Source organism: Barbatula barbatula (assembly GCF_947034865.1).
Source record: "Barbatula barbatula genome assembly, chromosome: 12".
Taxonomy (NCBI): Eukaryota; Metazoa; Chordata; class Actinopteri; order Cypriniformes; family Nemacheilidae; genus Barbatula; species Barbatula barbatula.
Window position 1 is genome coordinate 14284436 of NC_136775.1, and position 23196 is coordinate 14307631.

Here is a 23196-nt window from a genome sequence, read left to right on the forward strand (position 1 = left end):
CTTTCTTTGAAAAGCATGTAAAATGTCAGAATACACTGTGCAGACTTTAAACACAGCATATGAAAAGATCTTTTGGTGGAACGAGTCAGTCACAAGTGGCTTTGTTAAAGTGGATATAAAAAAGTCTCCACATTCCTGTGGGAGTTTATGAGTCTTGGAAGCATGAGATGAAAACACCTCCCATTTCTGAGCATCTCAGGACACTGGGCAGCAGACCCAAAGCCGGCTAAAAATAAATACCAAAGTACTAAGGGAAAACAAAATAAAATTCAGTTTGAGACGCTGAATCATACCGTCAACAAACTTCAATTGTGCTTCCACCGGCGGAGAGTCTAATAATGTTCCTGTGGCAGAAGGGAAGACGTATTTATATGTATAAAATCTGGTCAAGCTGAGAAACTTCCCCTCGGTCAAGTTCCTTTGAGCTCTGCTTTATGTTGCCGGAACCCTCCGTGTGCCAGAGCGGGCAACAGTCCTGCTGTTTCAAAGAAATAGATGGTCAAACAACTTTCCACTTCGCCCGAGTGCTAATTTGTCATGCACCACACAACGTGCAAAAACCATAAAACTATCCATCGGCCGTCCAACTCCTGGGGGTCCTTTCAGCCGGATAGCTGGTGTAATAAAACGCAACTTGCAGATGAAGATAAAAAGCACAGAATTCCTGCATTAAGCGAATGAAGCTCTCACTGCAGGCTCTTGGGTTGAGTTCAGCTCCCATGCCACCACATGGAGGGCCCTCACTTCCTCTCTTTCAGCTCCTTTTCTTTCCCACTCTCTCTTTTTCACCCTGTGTTGGAAACCAGACACAGCAGCAATCAAATGTTCAAAGAAGAAAAGCTCCAAGTGTTGGGAGATGTCTGTTTGGTTAAGGGATCTGTTGGACCAACAAGGTGTGAGAAATAGAAACAAAAGGTGTCTTTATGTGTGTAGTCTGGGATTAACTCCCGTTATGATAAAACGTGTATGCTTTAGTTCGAGATTAAACCGGACCACTGTGAGATGCATACTAAACTCAAACTGACACAAAGAAGCATGTAATTTGTTACACTAAAATCATTTCTGATATGCAAACTTAATATGTGCACACTATGGCACAATCAAAAATATATTTCTTAAAGCATCCAGAAACGAAAATATATGGGAATATACTGAGAAATATAAAATAATTAATTTCCATATTCTGAAACCATTCATTAACATGTTCAATGTTTCTTACTGTATGGTTTAATATAACATGTGGCCCTGGACCACAAAACCAGCAGTGCTGAGTGTAACTAGTTACTAAGCCTACAATACATTGTATGGTGTTTCGTTTATGCCAAAAATCAATGTCAAAAAACGTATATCAAAACTTTATTTTTGTGAGTTGATGTATTAAAATAGCAAACTGCTGCCCGCTCTTTGGGAATAACCCACTCAAGTTTGGTATCTACTGTGTGTAAAGCTAAGATTTTCCACTGTTTTGATCTACTCTCCACAACGTCATTACAGCGGTAAGGCAAAGGAGAGCATTAAAACAAACCTATTAGCTTAGCAAGGTAAGGGCCTCCTACAGCTCCTCTGATGGACAACTTTAAAGGCCATTTTCTCAATACTGATTTTGATTTTTGAGGGTGATTATTAATAATAATTGTATTTATTGAAATAGCCGTATCTGTATTTCAGATGATGTATAATTATCAAATAAAAAAAAAACGTATGACTGGTTTTGTGCTCACATATACAATATCCAATATATGAGAAGTGTCAGCTGCTTATGTGTTATTTAATATATTGTAATCTATGAGCAAGAAATTATTCTCCATATTTTTTAATTCATACTCAATATTTTGAAAATTAATCTACAGGACTATATATATTATAAGGCCTGAATGAAGCATTAAATATGTTTTTTTGGGGGGGGAGTACCGTGCCTTTAAGCAGTCTTGTTAAAATTCATAGAAATGAAAATATAGAATTCATTAAGTTCGCATAGCTGAATACAGTCTTTCTTCTGTCTCTGGTTTTTATCTACTTCACGTCTTCTCTTTTCCCTGGTGTCCCCGTATCCCTTTTACGCTTTCTCACCATTCACCGTGGTGCTGCACAGGAAGCGTGTCTGTAATACTAACTCTGTGTGTCTTCTGAGCAGACACATTGCGCTCTGCTCCTGAAGTTCAGTCTTGTCAACACTTTCCAAAGATAACAGCCCCGACATCACCGCCAGGCTGAGGCCCCGCAGAGCGTCCCCTCACGTGGCCAAAAGCCCAAACCCTGCAGGTCTGAGATCAGTGATGTATAATATACGCGAGATATACAGAACGCACTTTAAGTGCTGGGTAAAATATGACCCTTTGGCGTTGATAAGAAAGATGACATGGGGATTGTGTATCTAAGCAATTGAAGAAGTTTTATTAAAGCCACACAGTATGTGTTGAGATGTTCTTTTTTTAGGAAACCAATTGTGTTGCTCAAACTCAAAATGCTCCAGAATCTTCTTCGTTACGTATGAAGAGCTGAACTCCAGATGAACAAAGTCTAATGGGAACTAGGTCTGACAAAGATCACCAGGCTGGTTTTCTTGGTAAATTGAGATTTCCAGGAAACAAAATGAGGCGGACAAAGTACTCAAGAGAAGTAATGAGAAATCTGCCATGGAGGCATGTGGGATCACACGCCGTAGGACGCCCGTGCCAAAGAAAATTCCATGTTCTTTCATTTAGGCTCCCGTGTCCTGAAGACCTATCTCTTCATGTTGATGCGAGAGGGGATATGAAAATAGTTTTTCAGAGCTACATGGTCGCCAAGTTAATGTAAAGGTTTTGGTATACAATGTCACTGGTGAGACGGAAGACTCGCGGGAGTGAGGCAGACAGCAGATGAATAATCATACTTCAAGAACTTTCCACAGGACACATGAAATCTGATTTCACTTTACAAGACTTGGGCGCCGTGTGAACAACATTTTTCTCTTAAACCATCAAAAATGTATTTAAATGAAGCCGTTTTTAAGGAAATACTTCTGAAACTTAAACATTTCTAGAAATTTAACAGCATTTATACCTTTTGCTATAACTTCTGTTGTGGTCCATGGAAGAACAGTCCTGACAGCGAGTATATGACATAATCATTTTTCATAGATTTATTTTTGAGTGAACTATTCCTTTAAAGGAAACATTTATAAGGCTGACTTAACTTGCCACCAGATCGGAATGTCCGGAATCACAACAGATACAGGAAGACAGCAGATGGTGATCGCTTTCACGTCTGTTCCTCATACAAATCGATCATTGACCTCGGTACACTTTGAATATTTTTTTATAAATATTAATTTTTCATGTTTTTTATGTAATTTAATGAATAAATGTGTTACGTTACTTGCTGAAATGCCTGAGTATGTGTTTATCTATATTGTATACAGTTATCATGACATTTTTAAATGAAAATCAAACCGCAACACATGCTATTATGACAAAAACACCCAAATTGTACATTTTATAATGACGGTAGGCGGTAGCTTGCCGCCGGGAGATGTGCTAGTTTTGTAAACGCTATGTCATATTTATGGAAGGGACAAATGACATTCACAGTCGTACGGCTGGAGTATAGGTTATATTAAGATTTAAATCAAGCACATGCTATAAATGGCATAGTCCAAATACAGCCCACATTCTCCAATCCAGGTTGTACACGGTTCACATTTCAGCAGTTCTCCAAAAATAATCCAGACTTCTTTTCATCATCATCTCCTGCGCTAGCAATGCTGTCACGAGCCCGGGCCAAAACTCACACCGTCCCCGTCAGCATCTCCTCTCAGCCACTGTGAGATATTCTCGGTGCTCTTTAACAAGATCAACTCTATTCATAAAGCAGAGGACCGCTCGCGAAACAGCATAGGAGAGATGAAACGCGCACAGTGTTCGGGTGTGATGGAATTGTTTTCGGGACCATCAATCAGAACGAGGTTGACAGGAGGGGTCCACCCCCTCAAGCGCAGCCAGTCCGAGGAGGTTCGATGGGGTCGGTGTGGAATGACAGCACGTCCCTCTGCTGGTCAATGGGACAATGGAGGAGCACCCAGCTCCCAGAGATCTGGGAGATCCCACCGCACACCAAAGGTCTTTCATCAGCCTAACACCCCCAAGCCCACCCTGGCTAAGATCTAAGAAAGGCTTCAAACACACTCGGATGTGTTCCAGGACCCCCGGAGAGAGAAACAGCATGTGTGCGCTTACAGAATAGAGGGACAGTTTTGCCTTTCTGTCTGAAATAATGTTAATGTGTGTTTGTGGGAATTCATTCGGTTGTAGAATCCGAAGGCCTGATTTAAAGTGTACAATCATTATAAATCTGGCAAAAAGCGTTTCCAAACAATCAAAAGTGTGTGTTAGAACAGCAAGCCGTAAACACACTTAAATGGCTAAAAAGAACATACAGTATTTTACTTTGTGCTGCAACAATCATGACAAACTGTGTGTTGAACCATCTGTTATTGTTTATATGCTTGCTTCAGTGTGCCTGTATGTGTGCATGTGTGCGTGTGTGTCATGGCCTCTCCAGCACACACTGTGTAGGGTCACCAGGTTGTACTTAGAGGTGAAAGGCTACAACCTTGCAGGATCACAGCTGTCACACAGAAAAGATACATTTGACAAAGAGAAAAAAATCCAAGCAGTCAGCGTCAGCTATGCATTCAGAACAACAAAGATGGAAGAAGCCCAGCCATGCTGTCCTTACATCCAGAGTAATACAATTCAGTACATCAAACCTAAAAGTACTAGGCCAACTTGGCCAATAAGAACATATGGCAAACATGTCAATTTAAAACCTACTGTGTAGTATTTTCAAATGTATAAAACACAGCAATAAATAGCTATGGGGAAAAATGTATAGCTTTGTTTAATCCGTAACTCTAGATGTGTTGTGGTCATTCCAGTCCAGTGTCTGTTAAATATGAACAAAATCAAACCTTAGGAGTGACAAAGTCATCCAACAGCAATGTGAAAGACTGACAATATGACAAGATATGAAACTGTAAAAAAAAATCGAGGTTCTCACATAAGAAAAATTTAACTTCTCCTGAATACATCTACAAATGTTACTGTTGTATTGCTATTTGGCCTGTTTCTCCAGTTTTCATTTTCTGCAAATAAATAAAAAAGAAACAATATTTTTTCATTGAAATTTGGGAGAAATATTGTCAGTAGTTTATAGAATGAAACAAACCGATAATTTTACCTAAAAACACACTTATAAATAGCAACTTCAGAAAAACAGAAAAAATTGTATTTTGTTTCCGTAGTACCGAAACACATTCTGTGAAAACACTTGTAAACTGAAGAAGTGTAAAATGAGTGTAAAATGACAAAAATTGTTAACTTAAACATTTAAAACTGCAATGCATAACTTATTTAGATTAAAATGAACAAATTAAATTTATTGAGCAATACATAAAAATGTGTTGTTCCAAATTGATATCTTAAAATAAAATGAAAAAAATGAGTCTTCAGAAGTGGACAGTGTGGTCTCAAACACAGGCCGGAGGGCTTCAGAGATGCTATTTAGAGAAGTCCCACAGATCCTTCAACAGCTGAAGCATGCACTGAATGTTTCTTTGCCGTCGCTGCCTCATTTATGTGTTTTTCTGAGTCACATATCTCACTTAATTTCTAATATATGACCTTTTGAAAGCGGACGTGACGGGATTTATTGGAGGGTGCTGAAATTTACTATTATTTATGCATTTTTATTATTAAAGAACTGACAAGTGACTATGATAAAAGATTCTCCTAAAATAAAACAAACATTTAATTTCATCATTTTCACACACGTCTATGCCAATGTAGCCAGCAAAACCAAGGACGTAACTTCCCTTTTTAATCAATTCTTTACGGTGAGGAGGAGAGTTGAAACATTTGTTGCGATGGTCTGAAGCCAGCAGCGGAAGATGGTAGATTATCTCAGACTTGCATTCAGTATCTTCAGCTGGGAATTTATTGCCAAAGGCAAAACAGAGAAAGAGGTCAACAAGTTCAGTTTGGGACTGGGAATTGGCATATTGTCGTTAAACAAGATTCGCTTTCTCTCGCCTTTCTATAGCAAAATAAAGTTTGAAGCGAACCTGCGTCTTCAACGCGTGCACAGCTGCTTGACGTGTCTGTAACAAGTAAAGCGTAGAGCTCCAACATGACAAATCATTCATACCAGCACAGGCTGTTCATATGTGCGGTATACGTGTTTGGGAGGGTTCTCACTGACACACAGTGATATTTACTTTTATTGATCTGGAAATGCCAGACAGACATCGGATGTTTACTGGAAGTTAAGTGTGGGCCACAAAAGCGTGCATGCGCAGTAACGTTTGTTTACGTTGTTGTTTTGAACCTGTCTATAACATTGGTTTAGATACTTTCATTTAATTGGCTAAGCCAACAGCACCGCTTGCAGCGTTTCAGGCTATGAGCTCCTCAGAAAAAACGCAATAACTGATCTGCTGCTTTGAAAATATTTAGAGCTATTTTGGTTTGCGAATCAAAAATGAAAGATAACACTGTAAAGATGTGAGTTTTTTGGTTAGCAAACCATTAAGGTGTCATCGTTTTGCTTTGTTATTTCTAGGCATGATGCAAGAGAACGATGAAACATCTGTTCAGAGGCTTTGAAACTCCATTGCTTTTGATGTTTGACAATACATTTCGGCTGCAGCGTCCGCTGAGTGACAATGTTTGTATGACTCGGCTGTAGTTGTTCTGCTTTGATACTCTAAAAACCACAAATCCATAAATACATGACATGGATGTCAGCAATGCAGAATTGCTGTTTAGAAAAGAACATCTTGTGGATATGTCACCCGGTACCAAACTCGAAGTTAAAAGTGATGATGCCACTATGGTAAATTGAGGTAAACAGCGACAGTGTTTTCTCTGACCATTGTTTACATTTACAAACACAGAATCAAAGTCTGCACTGAAGAAAAAGCGCATTATAACTCGTCTTGGAAAACCTCCTGTCCTTAATCTATCCTGTCTCACCACAACCGCAGTATAAAACAACACAACAGATCCTCGGCCACCATGAGAAAACATTTGCTACGCAGGCTGACTGATGCGAAGTGGTTGAAAGCCTCAGTCTGCTGTTTCATCTCCAAACTCGCGCTGACAGTTCGCTCATTACTCAATGCGCGCAAACTTGTGTCTGTCGTGGCATAGAAACTCTAGTCTTTTTTAATGTAAACTTGAGTGTTTGTGACAAAACAGAACACGTTCGGACCAGTTTTTCACTGTCCTCCAACTAAAATAGAAACAGGCCCTTCGGCTTCTCAAAAACGCTGGTACAAAGTGAAGTAAAAGACACTTACGAGGAGGAAATACCGTAACCGACACCTTTTCTGAGTGTGGGGGAAAATGAAGTGATTCCTGAACAATGACCCGGCAGATTAAATGTGTCACTCATCCGTTATTCTCATGGGGAGCCGAGCCCTCTGTATTTCTATATCCACTAACCTATTCTTCTCACTTTTGAGGGACAACAAAGGTTCCTCAATTTTCCGCCACTTCGGGCGACAAAGTGGAAATGTTCAAAAGCAGAGGTGGGGCAAGGAGGGGTCTGTCACACAGGACAGGCCTTTGTGTGAGCCGAGTGCTTATAACACAATTAACAACAGAACTGCAAGAGCAGAGAGATAGAGAAATTGTGTGTGCCAGCTTCAATAGGTTACTGATCTTACATGCACAGGAATATGATACAAGACACCTTTGTTAAGTCACAGAAGGGTGTGCTGATTCACAGTTAAATTCATGCCAAAAGACATGCTAACCATTTCTTGGTTGTACGGTAATGTGGCGCACACATCTACTATGACCTTGTTCATTTTTAGAGGATGGTAAAGGGATACTTCACCAAAAAAAAATGTTTGTCAGCATTCAGCTACTCTAATATTGATAAAAATGTGGAACACAAAAGAAGATATTTTGAGAAACATACAATGGAAGTCAATGGGTGCCAACGTGGTTTGTTACCAACCTTCTTCAAAATATTTTCTTTTGTGTTCTGCAGAAGAAAGAAAGTCATTAAGCTTTGCAGTGACTTGAGGATGTGAAAAGGACGAGATCTACATTTCAAAAAACTACTGGCTGAGCCGATGATGTTGACTTGGGCTTTACAAGTTATGAACAAAATTATAACACTGACAAAATACAACATTTGTAAGTTGTATCAAGGCTGTAAAGTATACATTTGTGGCAAAACTCAACCCATTACATCAGACCTAAAAACAGCAGCTTGGCCTTTATTTCTTCCAATTCTGATAAATGGACACCCGGTTTGTGAGTAATGTTAACATTGTAGCATTCTGTCCTATCTGCTCACCTCATTGCCTGTTTTCTGTCAATTAGACCATTTGAAACCATTATTCAAAGATTATAGGACTCAAAAAAATGTATTTTCTTCATTTATATTTTGCTTTCACATAAAGAGTGGAAAAGAAAATGTATCTCTCACTTATGCACATATACTGTATAAATAATCACATATCTTGCACAGCAATGATGCCCGATTTTTTGATTCAGCTAGACTAGATCTTGATTTCTTCCATAACCCACCAATTTATTTGTTTTAAATGAATTATGGAAATTTGGCATAAGACCTTTGTGCAAACAGTTGTTCGTGAACATTTTACACATTTATGTTGTTTGGTTGCATAAGACGTAGCGTTTTAAGTGTTTCCAAGCCATTGAGAGGTGATGTCTAATGTCTAAATCAAATGCAAATATTCCAATTCTGTCCTTCAGAACTTGTTTGGCTTGACAAGGCGGCAACAGGAAATCAATAGTACTCTCCAATTGCCTAAAGAAACCCATTGTTGCTCCCTAAGCCAAGTGCGGTTAATGGAGAGATCAACCTTCCAACTTTGGACATTCAGCATACTGTACAAGTGGCATTCATAATATTTCAGGTCTCTGATAAAGAATGTTCACTCATGAATGAATAAAATCAGGATTTTTCTAAATATATGATCACCTCACTGCCTGAAGTGAATCAACAAGACTTACAAAAGAGTAAAGCTACTCATTTTAGTGGCTGACTAACTATATGACCTTTCAAGAAATGTAAATTGCTCAAAGTAAACTGATCAAAGGTGATGTCTGAGCAAGAGCAAAAAACATGAAGTTTTACAAGAACAGAAGATTCGTCTCCCATCCCCAAGCCTCTGAGGCCGCTCCAGACATCTCCACCCATATGTCTTGCTACCAACTGCACAAAGCTATTTTGGCTTGTCTATAGCTTTTAACTGACTCTGCAGTCACCACAGAACCCTCTAATGCCGAATCATTTTTACATTATTAATGCAACAGAAGGTCCGTCTTCCTTTAAGAGGGTTGTCAACTCAGCAGAGAATGGAATTGCTGGGAAACATAAAAGGTGGGGGATCTTTGTCCAATTCCTTTAGTAATCCAAGTCATCCACTTTGAGATAATTGTGGAAAATTCAATTTCAAATGTCACTATAATTAAGGCTAATCCGGCAGCAGTGAGTGATTTTAGCTTGGTGAACAGCCAAAGGTAAAATGCATACACCTGTGAATTCCCAAATAGGAATAGTTTTTTGATCATATATAATAATACAGACATTTAAAGAACAAATAACACATTGTTTCAATAAAAAACACTAGTCTTCTTATTTGTTATTGTAGAAGTTGTTTTATTTAAGTATCAGCTTACTCAGATGTTTCGCCTACAACTGCTTAAGGGAAATAAAAGTAGAAAAAAATGCGATGAAACATCATAATGTTTTAAAACATTAAGATAATTTTTTCTCTTTACACGTGTCATTTTTGTCTTATGGGACGTTATAAAAAGCCATGTTTGGAATGACACAAGGGTGTATAAATGTTTTAAAAAACATTTTGGGTGGTAAACAACTATGTATCATCAAAGCTTAAATCCTTGAATTATCCATTTGTTTCATTTTTAAAACTTCCTTTGGATCCTGTTTTTAAACTGATTCAATAGATCATATATAAAAATGCATAATGTTATTGCTAAACTACTTCCAATTAGCCCTCATGACATGCATTATGGCACATTACCAAAGCAGCAGATCAAACTTCAGACACCGTGGGAGACATTCATTATAATGAACTAATTGGACATTCATCAAGTCATGTCTGGGAAACAGCCCGAGTCTGTGAAGACCCCAGTGGCCACAGCAGAGCCTGTGAAAAACCCGCTTTTTTCTTTCGACTGGAAATTAGGCTTGAACTTCAGGCTCTCTTTTTGTTTCCATTGTCTTTTGTAGGTCAGGGTTGACCAAACAAGAATTACAATCAGTGCTAAGAAGGCTAAGGGGTCTAGCGAGAAGATACTGAGTCTAAATCGATGGCGAGCTAGATAAAAAAAACCTGCCTGTGAGAAAAAGGAAGGGAAAAAGAAACCGTGAGATGGGATTGAGACCTGTGAGACAAACAGAGTCAGGTTACTGCGAGACACACAGATAAAAATACCTCCACAGATGAACATGTAGACAGTTTTAATCTTTTCCTCTTTAAGCTGTGAGGGACGCAGAGGGGGTTGCAATGGAAACCAGATGGTTTGGTAGAGATGCTGTGAATGTGTCTGGACAAATGTGTCTTGTGTGTGGATAGGCAGTACCGTGTCATGTGTCTGTCATCATTTAACTGTTTGTAAGACTCTGCTTCCCAGACTGGTGTCCCTGAAAGGACATAATCCATCCATTGTTATTCAACCAAGCACTGAAATCTTTTAAGGCATTTCAATTCACTTTCAAGAGTTACAGGCGGGTCAAAAAATAGAAGTAAACTGTATCAAGAAATGATTTTCTTTTTCAATTTATGCATCCATTTGAGATCACAAGATAAAATGTCAAATTAACACCAATAGAGTGTAAAAAGCAGCTTTGTAAGACTGTACGATCAAACCGTTGGCTAATAACATAAGAGGATTTCATCATACCTGTACACTACTTCATTACAGGAAGCAATCGCACAAACGCTACTTCCTGTCAACAACGAAACTGAAAGATGAAAACTAAAAAAGAAATGGGTAAGAAAATTATTCATTTCTTATTACTGAGAGAAATAGACGAACAGGGCTAAGACTCATATGGTGACTAATGTGGCCTGGGTCCTGGAAAATTTATACTGGAATACAGATTCTACAGGTCCTGTCACAATCCAGCACCCCAAACTCAACACTCAATGGACAGCACACTCAACGGAAAATCCTGGATAACAGCTTTGAAAATTTAAACAGGAAAAACACACAGAACAATGCAGAGAAATGAAATGAACAGTTCAACCAAATGAATATTCTGTCATCATTTATTCTTAGGTCATACCAAAACCGAATTACTTTCTTCCATGAATCACGAAACAATAAAACCAAAAACTCTTCTAAGGTCATGTGATAGCTTTGTGTGAGGAACAGAGAGACATTTTTGTTATACTTCACAACAATCAACTCCTCCAGATATCGTCCACTGTGACGTATACCATTGCTGGCCTTCTGAAACCTTGGATTTTCAAATGCGCTGTTTTTCAGGAAACGGAAAAAACACTTTTTTTAAATGACATAATGTGTTGTCAACGTTGACCAGCATTTTTTTAATTGGTTGGACATTTACAATAGCCGGTCAAAAACATAAAGGGTGACTAATAGTAATCATTTATGGAGATACAAGGTTTCAGGAGGACAGCAGCAATATGATAAAAAATAATATATGTCAGAATTGTATTTTTTAAAAGCACTTAAAACGCTTCTCTGTTTCCTATCCCGACAGTTTAATAGCTGTAAATGTGCACAGTTTATATCTCCAGATTGTCTTTCTTTCTCCGGCCCTAATATTGTTTACAGCTTGGATAACTGCAGGTCAAACAGGGGCAAGTGCAAGCCGCCAGATAATGTTTCCATAACAGCTCATTTAACAGAAACAAATCTCTGCAAGAGTTTGACATCATTGGGTTAGGCTGCTGCGGTTCAACATACAAGCCACACCTGTACTATCTTATCCAGGCAAGTACTGTCACACCTACAGAAGTTCAGAGAGAGCTCATTGAGGTGATGATACATGTACAAACAGTAGCCGGTTTGTGTTTTAATTTCATATGGGAGGCTTCACATTACTCCATGTTTTTTGGTAATGTCCAATAACAGTGAATGATGAACTGATGAACAGAACACAGTACCAGTCAAAAGTTTGGAAACGCTTGAGAGAAACGTTTCTTATGATATGATCTTAAAAAATCTTTTAATGTCACGGTGTATGGTTAAAGGTCCAGTGTGTAATTTTTTGGAGAATCTATTGAGAATCGATATACATACACAGCGGGTCCCCTTGCATGTAATTTGCCATGTTGTTTTAACAGTAGCCCTAAATTGTCAATACTCTTCAGATCGTGTTTCATAAATACATTATTACCTCCTTCGGCAAAGATGTGAAACCTAACGAAATCTTTGTGCTGTGAGAGACTCCGTATTGCTTCAAAATGGAGGGTTGAAGGGTCATGTGAGCTGTTGGTTGCAATTCACAACCACTAAATTTCATACACTGGACCTTTAAATGTCTGAAATTAGTTTTGTTCCAATTGACCCTTCGCAAGCAGTTTGATTGACGTGTGATCGGACCAATCAGAACCGCAATATAATGTGTCCGACAAAAAAACATTCCTACAAACCTGTCGTAGTGGGGCTTTGAAAAATATGAAAAATTTGCTTTTTAATTATTGTAATAGTAAACAAAGAGATGTATACCCAGCTGTAATGGACGTTCACACTATAACGATAAACAATAATTAAGTTACAACAAATAATAATTCTTAATGAAGGAGAATAGCGGAGTTCACATCACACTTGTACTTAATACAGATACGAGACAACGATATTGTTAGAATCATTAATGTATTAATAATACAGTAGTACAGACGGAAGCGTTCGGCAACTGGTGTTTTAAGTTGCAATATAATACTTATTGATATATTACAAGTATGCGCAACCTGGCAAGATATGCGTTGTGTCCTTGTGATGTCATGAGCTCACCTTCAGCCTTCAGAGAGCAGCATTTATAGTGACATTTCAACAATGAAGTTGTTAAGCAACAGCTGTACAGTGTTTGTTGTATTTAACACAAATAAAGATTAAGACACTGATGGACTGTTATTCTTTTCTGAACTAAAATGTAAACGTTTCCTTTCGTTTTCACAAAGAAGGATCACGGCAACCAAAACTCTGATGTTAGTTAGTAATAGAGTTACTCTCTATTTAAAATTGCAATTTTTTCGGAGTAAATATTAACACTTGATACTCCACATTTAGGATAGCTATAAGCCGACATCCATTTGTGTGACAGTAGTAGCCTAAAGCATTGCGTGATTTTAGAATGAACTGCTGGTGTGGGTGTGTATCATATGTATAATCATTGTATACAGTAATCTCCAAATGTTCTGTCTGAAATCAGCTTGTCATTTTTCCAGAATTCCCCCAGAGACTGCAGACATTTACACTTGGAGCGCATGCCTCATAACAAAAGCTTGTTGGACATGGAACAAAAGGGGGCGGGGTATTGCGAAGGGTCAATTGTGTCAACATATCAATTTATTTAATTATAGAAAATATTTTATTTAAAAAATATTTTTATGACTGAGACCAAATAAAGAAGAAAAAGCAATAAGAGTCCTGAACAGAATGTACCTCAAGAAGCTGGCTTATAAAGTGCCAATTTTGCTAATTCTTGTTAACATTGTTTTGATTTATTTTAGTTGCTATTCCACAGTTTCTATGAGTTTACTATTATTTAAACAGTTGGAGAAAATCTAAATAAAGAATGAGTGTTTTGAAACTTTTGACTGGTACTGTAAAAAAATTCTAATATAATCAAATTAGTACATTCGCAATATTTCAATGAACTGCGCAGCTCTACAAAGTAAAAACAACATCAATTAAAGAAATTTGGTTTACTAGCTTTAAAGCCACAATATTTACATTTGGTCCGCTAGATGATGTACTTTCAAAACAACAACAAAAGGCGAAGCTAAATGACGATATGTAGGAGAGTGGAATTATGGGACATGTCGTTTTCACCACCCAGATGCATATGGAGATCGCCCATCATGTTCACGGACGAGGAAATTAATGAATTTACTTGCTGAAAATGAATTTTAAATGAATTAACTTGCAAGAAACGTGGAATGTAATGCTACGTTAGACCGCAAATTATATTGGGCTTTGTCAATTGATTTGGTAGTGTAATGCTACACAGTTGTACAGTCCAACAGTCATCATTTAAAAAGGAAACTACGTTAATGCTTTTTTGGGGTTTCCTTTACTCGCCAAAGAGTAATCTTGATCCATAATAACAGAACAACAGATGCTGGATCCCAGATGCTGTATAATCACTTCCGCATTTGCGTGTTGCCGTAGTTTCTACAACCGGAAACTGAGGGAAGTGCGGAGCAGCGTATAAAGTCAGTCACTGATATGCGACAAATACTAGCGACGGGCCATTATTTTAAATAGGAATTTCTCTGAATTTGCACATTGGGAAAATTTGGGATAATGTAAGTACACAACTGCACGAGATATCCCCCTGTGCAAGTGATTTTTGGATATTCCATAATGTGGCTTTAAATTGTTTTAGTTAATGTATTAGCATTATATCTTTCTAGATATTGACATCAACCGTAGAAAAACCCACGTGTCAAACACATTACAGTAACACAAACACCACCATATAGAATAAGATGCTTTGTGGTTTATGAAGCGTTGTTTAAATTACCCAACCACATCCTGTACCTTATACAAAAGCCAGACCTAATTTAGTGTTTTGCCCCTGAAACTCACAAACCCAGGAAAACAATCCCAACATCCCTTAATTTTTATGTCTACAATTTGACCAAACCGCAATGTGCTTTTAAAGGCTGTTGGGCGACAGGGCTATTGAGATCATTAGTGAAAATCTACCTCACCTCTCTCAATCAGGGAGTGGCTCAAGGTTCTGCTTTAGTATGTCCCCAGAATCGTGGAGCGAGACCATTACCTCAGATTTATTACACGTTTAAAAATGCATTATACTTACATTTGCAGCGAGAGCTAATCGCAATAAATGGTACTGGTTTTATTGGGACCACACGCTGGCATCATTGAGTTAAATCAGGAGTCTTGACATCATACAGCCCAGACAAGCTGATTATTGCAAATCACTGTCAAGATCTACACCGGTCCTGCACACTTTAATAAACCATTAGCCCATCCAGCACCAGAAACCCAACTTTCCATCACCCAAAATGAGCATCTATTCCGCCGCCAAATAACTATGATTAAGACGTCTGAATTTTGGCCTGTCAGAAAGCCACGGTTTACTCGTAGGCAGCGTGGGGGTTTCCGAGATCTGAAAATTAGCCATCTGATAATTGGAGATTGCTGCTTTTCGCGTCTGCTGCAGCCACTTTGAGCCATGTTGTGTATCTTACCGCACCGCTAAATAGCACAGCCATCCACCGCTGAGGTTCTCCACAAACACGCTAAATGACGGGCGTTGCACGCAGGGCCCTAAAAGACTCATCATTCATGTTTATGGGGGAATAAAGTGGATATTTAGATGCTGATTCTTCTGATGTTTAACACTTGGATCATTAAACCGCCGGATTCAGGAAGTCCTGTTTGAATTTGGAAGATCATAGGGCTGCAATTTGAAGAAAAGGTAAACACTTTTTATCAGCTGCGAACAGAGACACAGAAAGAGAGAGAGAGAGGAAACAAAAAGTCAATCCATCTCTCTAATGGACTACCAAGATACTAAATGTCACTTTTTTATTCATCACAAAACAGATTGCTTGTGTTTTTGGTTTGTTCGAGCATTTTGAAGTTCCTGATGTTCTTTTTACAATTAAAAAGTAATGTCAAACAAAAGTTTGGCAGAATGCATTGAGGTAAAGTCGTGCAAAAGTTGAGAAATTAATAGAAAGATTAAATAATTGTTTATAATTGATTATAAATCACATTTTCAGTCAAAACCGAAATATTAAATGTTTTACCCAATATCTATGTGTACTATGTAATTATATTGTGAGTATTGTGACATTGCAATGCATTGCAACAGGCTCACATTGCAAATGCTTAAGTTATATCCCTTAAAGGGACAGATCACCCAAAAATAAAAATGATTTCATCGTTTACTTTGCAGAACATAAAAGAAGATATTATGAAGAACTGAACTTCCACTGTATGGACACAAAATCACAGAGACATTTCTCAAAATATCTTCTTTTGTGTTCCACTGAATAAAGAGTCATGTGCAGGTTTTAAATTTCATACGGGTGAATAAATGATGACAGACTTGAAGACAGTCTTGCTGTATTTGTTGTGCAAAATGCAGACTTGAAATGAGGCGTCTTGCTAGGTTGTGAAACAAAGCTAAAGAAACAAAATAGACGGGGGCCACAGGAAGCCAGACACTGAGGCTGCTAACTCACTTATAATATCTCAAAGTCAACTGCGCACTTGCGCGCAGACCTTTTACTCAATTTATTGGTCTGATGAGTATATTAACAGCGTTCTTATACGCCGCTTGACTGTTACGTAATCACTAAATGGAAGAACATCCACCCTGGACACCTTCTTTAAACCAGACCAGCTTCCAAATCACACAAGGAGAATAAATACAGACGCCAGGAACATATTTCCACAGCACCACAGGCCTAAAACCTAATTATTCCTTCAAATTTGCATTTAAAATGACATTTCTCAGAACCAATCTATAATATATTCCTAGCTAAAAACGTAGTCACTGGCATGAAATATCTGTTACCTAGCAGCCATTAAATCAACAAGTATACACTTAATAAAAACAGACAGTGAAAACATTCAGGTCATTGTGACCGTGCCGCGGACAGCGGTAGCCAAACGCTTCTCTGTCATTTTATATGGATACATAAAATATAAATTAAGCATAATAAAATACACCGAGATATATTGATCACATCTCGTGGGGGTTTATTTTGAGATAATGACCGCCGGCTGTATATTATCCTGCTTAGTATGTCAGAAAAAGATATAAAAGCACATGAATTATTGATTTGAGTCGAAATAATTTTTTATATGTGGAAAAAAGAGAATGCAAAGTTATGAAGCTATGATAGTGAAGCAGCGGTGTCCAGGAACACCATAAAGCGTCACATAAACAGCTAAACGCTTAATATTCAAAGTATGTGACCTCAGAATCCAGTATCCATGCTATGTACTAAATCAGGATTAAAGCCACAAGTGCAGTAAGTTTTTATAATGATCCCCAGACAAGTGCAGTAAAATAGTTGTCATGGCTTTGTGTCATCAGCCCGGTTGACATTTCACTCGGATGAGTTGATCTATACCGGCGTTGAGCTCTGCTGTGAATAGACAGCACAGTGGGTCTGAATTCGTTCCTTTCAGCAAGCTTGAGACGAAGTACGTGTGATCAAAAGCAGAACCAGACACGCTGCGACGATATCATACAAACTCCATGTGGTCGATGCTTACGGTACCCAACGCGTATCTGCGCCCCGGTCATAAACATGTAAACCAAGAAACAGTTTAAGCTTGAAGAAAAGCATCTGTCATTTCAGGTCACCCGCTCGGAGAAAAAGAAAAAGGTAGAGAGAAACACAGAAGTCCCACCTTTGACCCACATAGGCCTTCAATCACACAAACACACAGCTGGTCAGAAAAGCAATCCCATCATCGCTGCAAGGAATGCGGGTCTTGTTTAGGACAGGTCCCAGGACAGACCGTAGATAGAAGGAAAACATTGGATGAGATGCAGAGACCCAAAGCAACATCTGCCGAGGATAGTGGCGCTCTTATCATGCTCTTCTTTCCATAAGGGCATAAATCACAGATAAACTGGCTATGGAACATTGAATCTACAGAGACAAACAGCTCAGTCACTTAAAGTATGTTATCAAGAAAGAAATCAGTTGCAATGGCATGTTTTGAAGGAGACATTCAGTTAGGTGAAGCCTCTGGGACGGTTTTGTTACTAAGCTACTGCCCTCTTTTTCATGGCTCGAAATGTTGGAGAGACTTTCAAGAAAAGATTAAGACACAGGGAAATACGGGCAGGAGTCTGGTTTGAAACATCTAAACAGATTTTCTCGGAAGTTTCGTCTTTTTTGGACTAAAAAACTCCTAGCAAAAGAGTTTTAAAGGGATACTTTACCCATGGATTACTCCTTCTCAAGTTGATCCAAATCAGTATAAATTGCCTTGTTCGGTTGTACACAAAGAAAGATATTTGGAAGAATGTTAGCAACTGACAGTTTTGGAACATCATACTAATATAGTAGATAAAATTAAAATGGTTGTCAAATGTACCCCAGAACTCTTTGCTTTCCTAAATTACTCTAAATATGTTAGTTCAACAAAAAAATACAATAATTGTTCTTACTATGGTAGTCAATGGTGCCTCACAGTCAGAGTCAGTTAACATTCTTCCAAATATCTACCTTTGTGTTCAAACAAACAAAGAAATGTATACGGGTTCGGAACAACAAGAGGGTGAGTAAATCATGACACCATTTTCATTTTCGGGTGAACTATCCCTTTAAAAGTTTCTGTGAGATCGGTAAAAAAGACTAAAGCTGACAGAGCGAGATAACTCCCCTTCTTTCTTGGGTCAATTTCGTCCCTGGTACCCTTAAATAACACTTTTGCGAAAAGTACAAATTAAAACCTGACAGTTCTAAACCTAATGGCTTTAGCAGGCTTATGGTTAAATTTTCCCTGCCATCTGAAGAAGGAAAACAGCACGAGCCATGTGTGCTTGGCCATGGTGCAGCACACCGCAAAGTTCATGCCGCTCGCTACAGACAGACACTTGTCTTGAAAACTGACTACAAGCTCCTGTAGACAATGGCAGTGAATCACCTTGGCCTCGTGTGGCCAGACACTTGGCACGAAGTCTGGTCCACATTGCAGTTTATTACAGCCAAGAACCGCCCATTTGAATGACATGCAAAGCAACCAACCACAGTTCACTCTTTTTTCATCCAACCTTACTTGGAGCAATTAAATAAAAAACAACCTTGTTCACTTTGAAACTTATGAACTGGTCAAACCTTAGGCATTTTTATGTACAATATGCATCAGACACTCCATTACCATTACGTAAATGAGTCACCAACAAACCTCTCATGTGATCTCCATGCAAACTTTACTAACAGAGAAAAAATAAGATTTTTATACCCCTAATGGGATTTGAGGGCGCTGTCTTAATCCTAAACGATAGAGAGAACCGCTATCCTGCCTCCACACAATGACACAGATGTTAATCTGGGATAAGGCTTATGGTAATGAAGCCTGATTCTGTCAACAGGGTTTAAGGACATGAGCTAAAGAATGGGACTGCTAGAAATATACTGATTTTACAATCTAATGTAAGTCTAAACATGCTGTAAGCCCAAATATGCAATATATGCCAAATTTTGTATGCAATATGTTTAGTGTTCATTATAGTTCAAAGTAAGAACACAGTATGTACTGTACATGTAGACAGGACTGTAAAACTAAGCGCAACTCCGAAACTTCTGGAAAGTGCACCTTGGTACATTTGCGTAATTGTTTATAAAACCCAGGTTATAAATTAAGATGGCGTATTTAGCCACAATAAAAGCGATGTTAAATGTTGAAAATGTTAAATGTCAAACCAAATATGCCCGACACACGGCAAGACGTGTGTTGGCGTGCATCTCAACCACACTCTGGCATTCATATAAAGTTACTGAACAAGTTGTTTTGTATTGATTGAGAAATCAAGCATGGAACATACTCAAACAACACCATAAACCCAGGAGGGCCCATTAGCAACAGAAAAACTTTACCACACAGTAAAAGTCTAGCGAGAGGCTCGGTATAATTCTCACATCCGTCAATTCAACGAGCAACAAATGTGAAAATAATTCCTGAACTATTTATTACGAGCCGAAGGTCCTGCGTGAGCCAGAACATTACACAGTTTAAGATACAGTGGAATGTTTTGATGTTAAATGAAACAGTTACTCACCTATGCAGGCATGAACCCTGACAGACAGCTGTGTTCTCAGGACAATACTGTGTTTCTTTCCCCTCCTGAGGAAAAAACAAACCAAACAAACGTTACACAGAAACTGCACTGAAAAAACAACTTAACAGGCTTATGGTCATGGTAAAGCCCACATGAAGGGCCAATATTCGCAGTTCAATGATTGTTATTTTATTGTAAAACTCTTAACATGCTGCAATGGTGGTGGAATCAAAGATAAGACCATATTTATTTGGACCTTTCAATAACCTTGGAGCATACTGTTAATACCAATATACAAATAGAGACCATTCCAAATAGTTATTTTATCATTATTGCTAGATGCATTGTAGTCGTCCCGGTCCAGTGTCTGTTGAATTTCAACAAAATCTAATGTGAAAGACTATTTTCTGCAAATAAATGCAAACAGTTTTTATTTCAAATTTGGGAGAACTATTACTAGTGGTTTACAGAATGACACAAGAATGATAATTTTACCTAAACACAAACCTACTGTATAAGTAGTAAATTCAGAAAAAACTTAACATCATTTTTAAATGGTCTCAAGTTTTTCTAGGTCTATACATTTGTACCACAACAGCAGTTTTGTTGATATTAAAATATAATAGTCCAAATTTGACTAAAGATATCAGACGAACATGCATCTCCCAAACACTCATGTGGAATTGTACAGTATACACAGTACAGATCATTTGGGAAGCACTTCTTGTCCTTTTTCAATTTTAACACTACAGCACAACAAGACAAAAAACGTAAACGCTAATCTTTAAGGCGTTTTTGAGCACGGTCTACAGGGCAGTGTTGAGCATCAGTTCTGAATAATTGTGAAAGTCAAACTGTTTACATGAAGATCCTAGTGCTTCGTGTCACGTCTGCTCATGTATTTAGGTCAGGTGAGCTAAGCTGCTGGTCTTAAGGAAGCAGTGCCATGTGTGGCCTTGAGCTGGAACAGACGGTTTAGACCCATCTGACAAAAGCCTGGAGTATTCTGATCGACTGAGAGGGAAATGGAGAGCGGTGCTAGAAGAGGGTCAAAGCAGGACAGCGTTCGGGATCCCCTGACCCCGGGAGCAGATATTATGGTGAAAGATGTAGATCAAGCCATCTGTATATAAAGAGCAATAGACGAGTATGGGCGCTCTTCCTTAAATGATCAAGCCTGATGAACAGAGGAACTGTCTGTCTCATGAATAACTCGAAGTAAACACACAATGGAATGACATGCAGCTGCAATGGAGCGAGTGAACAGAAAAAGATGGATGCATACTGTTTAAATCTTACAGGAATTTACGTCTTCAAGGAATTGTCCAAGCAGCGAAAGATCTCTTACTGTATACACTGGCTGAGTAAAAAGGATTGTTTCCCGTTACCAAACATACGGATAAAAATGTTTTGAAATAACATGAGGGTTAATAAACAGAGCTTTCAACCAACAAGAATCCTGATCCGCACTCCCTAGAACAGCATCCGTGTGGGCTGAAGCCATTTACAAGAAATGAGATAAACACATCTAGTGGACAAGAAGCGACACAGTAAAGAGAAGCAGACAAAACAGAAACTCCTAAAGATGGAAGATAAAGAGATAGAAATGTTTTAAGATTCACATTCACCAGCCAACAGAGTGTGAGATACTGCAGGTACACTTCCTGAAAGCAGGGACGGGGCCCAGTTAAACAGTGAGACACAAATACTGCTTTGTGCGAGTTACACAATGAAAGTTTGATGAGCTGCCTGGCAGCATGCCACAGATGGGGGCATCGCCGTTAGCAACCTACCAGCGGCCTCATGAAAATGCCCTGCGATATACACGACGACATGCATTATAAGTCGACACGACTCGCAGCGTGACGCTTGGCTTCTCCTAAAGGAACGGGACGACAAAAGTGCAACATAATCCCTCTTTCACTAAAGCTAATGAGTAACGGGATCCATTACAACGTTTTCACCGCTGGTAACATTAGCCTAGCTACTAACCCATAACTCTACACTGCAGCGCCGTACGTACTTATTATCAAATTAAAAACCAAGACTAAGAATATGCATTAGATAACCAAAGGCAATTAATTGTGTGTTTCTGTAGAAGCACAGAGTACGGAGCAGGAGAACTGAATTCTTAAGCCGAATCCGACGAGCTGTATGTCTTGGCTTTATGTCTTGGCTGGAAACTGTGGGAATTTCTGCACGTGTGTGATTGCCAAGCGACTGCACGTCTGTGGATGGTCTATCACACACGGTACAGATGACATACTGAGATCTGTTTTAGGCAAAAAGTGTTTCCAACATCAGCCACGTAACACCAGCCAGAGAGAAAGGCAAATTAAAATGAACCTCTTCAGAAATCTGGTAAAGACTAAATTGCATTAAATACATATACAGTACTTACATTTATATATATTTAACAATATTTATAAATAATTACCTAATTGTTATTATTATCATTTTTATTTATAACAATAAATATATTATTATTTATATATTAAAAAAAATGCTATATTTATCTAAATGAATTGTCTTGTTATTAAATTATTGATAAGCCACCCCATCAGCGCTCTTCCCCAGATTCTTCCACACTCCCCATGATCCCTTGCATCACCCCGGACTGCATATGTACTGTTTTGTTTGTTTCATTGATTGTCAGGTCTAGTTGTTGTCCTGCATACCCTAGCTCAGATCACTTAAGCATTCTGATGTTGTTTTTCCCGTGGATGTATTTTTGTCATTGTTTACCCGAGTAGTTTTTTGCCTGTTTTTTCCTTGACTTTGTGGATTATACTCTCTGTCTATCTGTCTGGCATGCACCGTATTCATCAGAGTAGGTTGTGACAAAAATTATATTATTCATTTGCTGTAAATAGTGTTAATAGATTTAGGCTTTTCTTAAGCATTAATCTATTCAAAATAAGTGGAAATAACTACTAAAGAGAAAACATATATTTGGAAGAATGTAGGAAAGCAAACAGTTCTGGGGAACTTTTGACTACTATTTTCATTTTTCCTACTATGATAGTCAAGAACTGTTTGGTTTCAAGCATTCTTCCAAATATGTTTCTGTGTTCATCAGAACAAAGAACTTTATACAGATTTGGAACAACTAGAGGGAGAATCATTTATGACAGAATTGTTATTTTTGGATAAACTGTCCCTTTAAGG

At 38.4% G+C, this 23196-nt stretch overlaps 1 protein-coding gene across 1 annotated transcript in view; it reads right to left on the minus strand.

Annotated features, from left to right (window-relative positions):
• fhod3b (formin homology 2 domain containing 3b) overlaps positions 1–23196 on the minus strand; it is a 116991-nt gene that overhangs the window by 77758 nt on the left and 16037 nt on the right. Inside the window, exon 3 of the mRNA XM_079470206.1 lies at positions 20029–20093. Coding sequence (XP_079326332.1) covers positions 20029–20093 — 65 coding nt within the window. The remainder of the gene's footprint in view (positions 1–20028; positions 20094–23196) is intronic.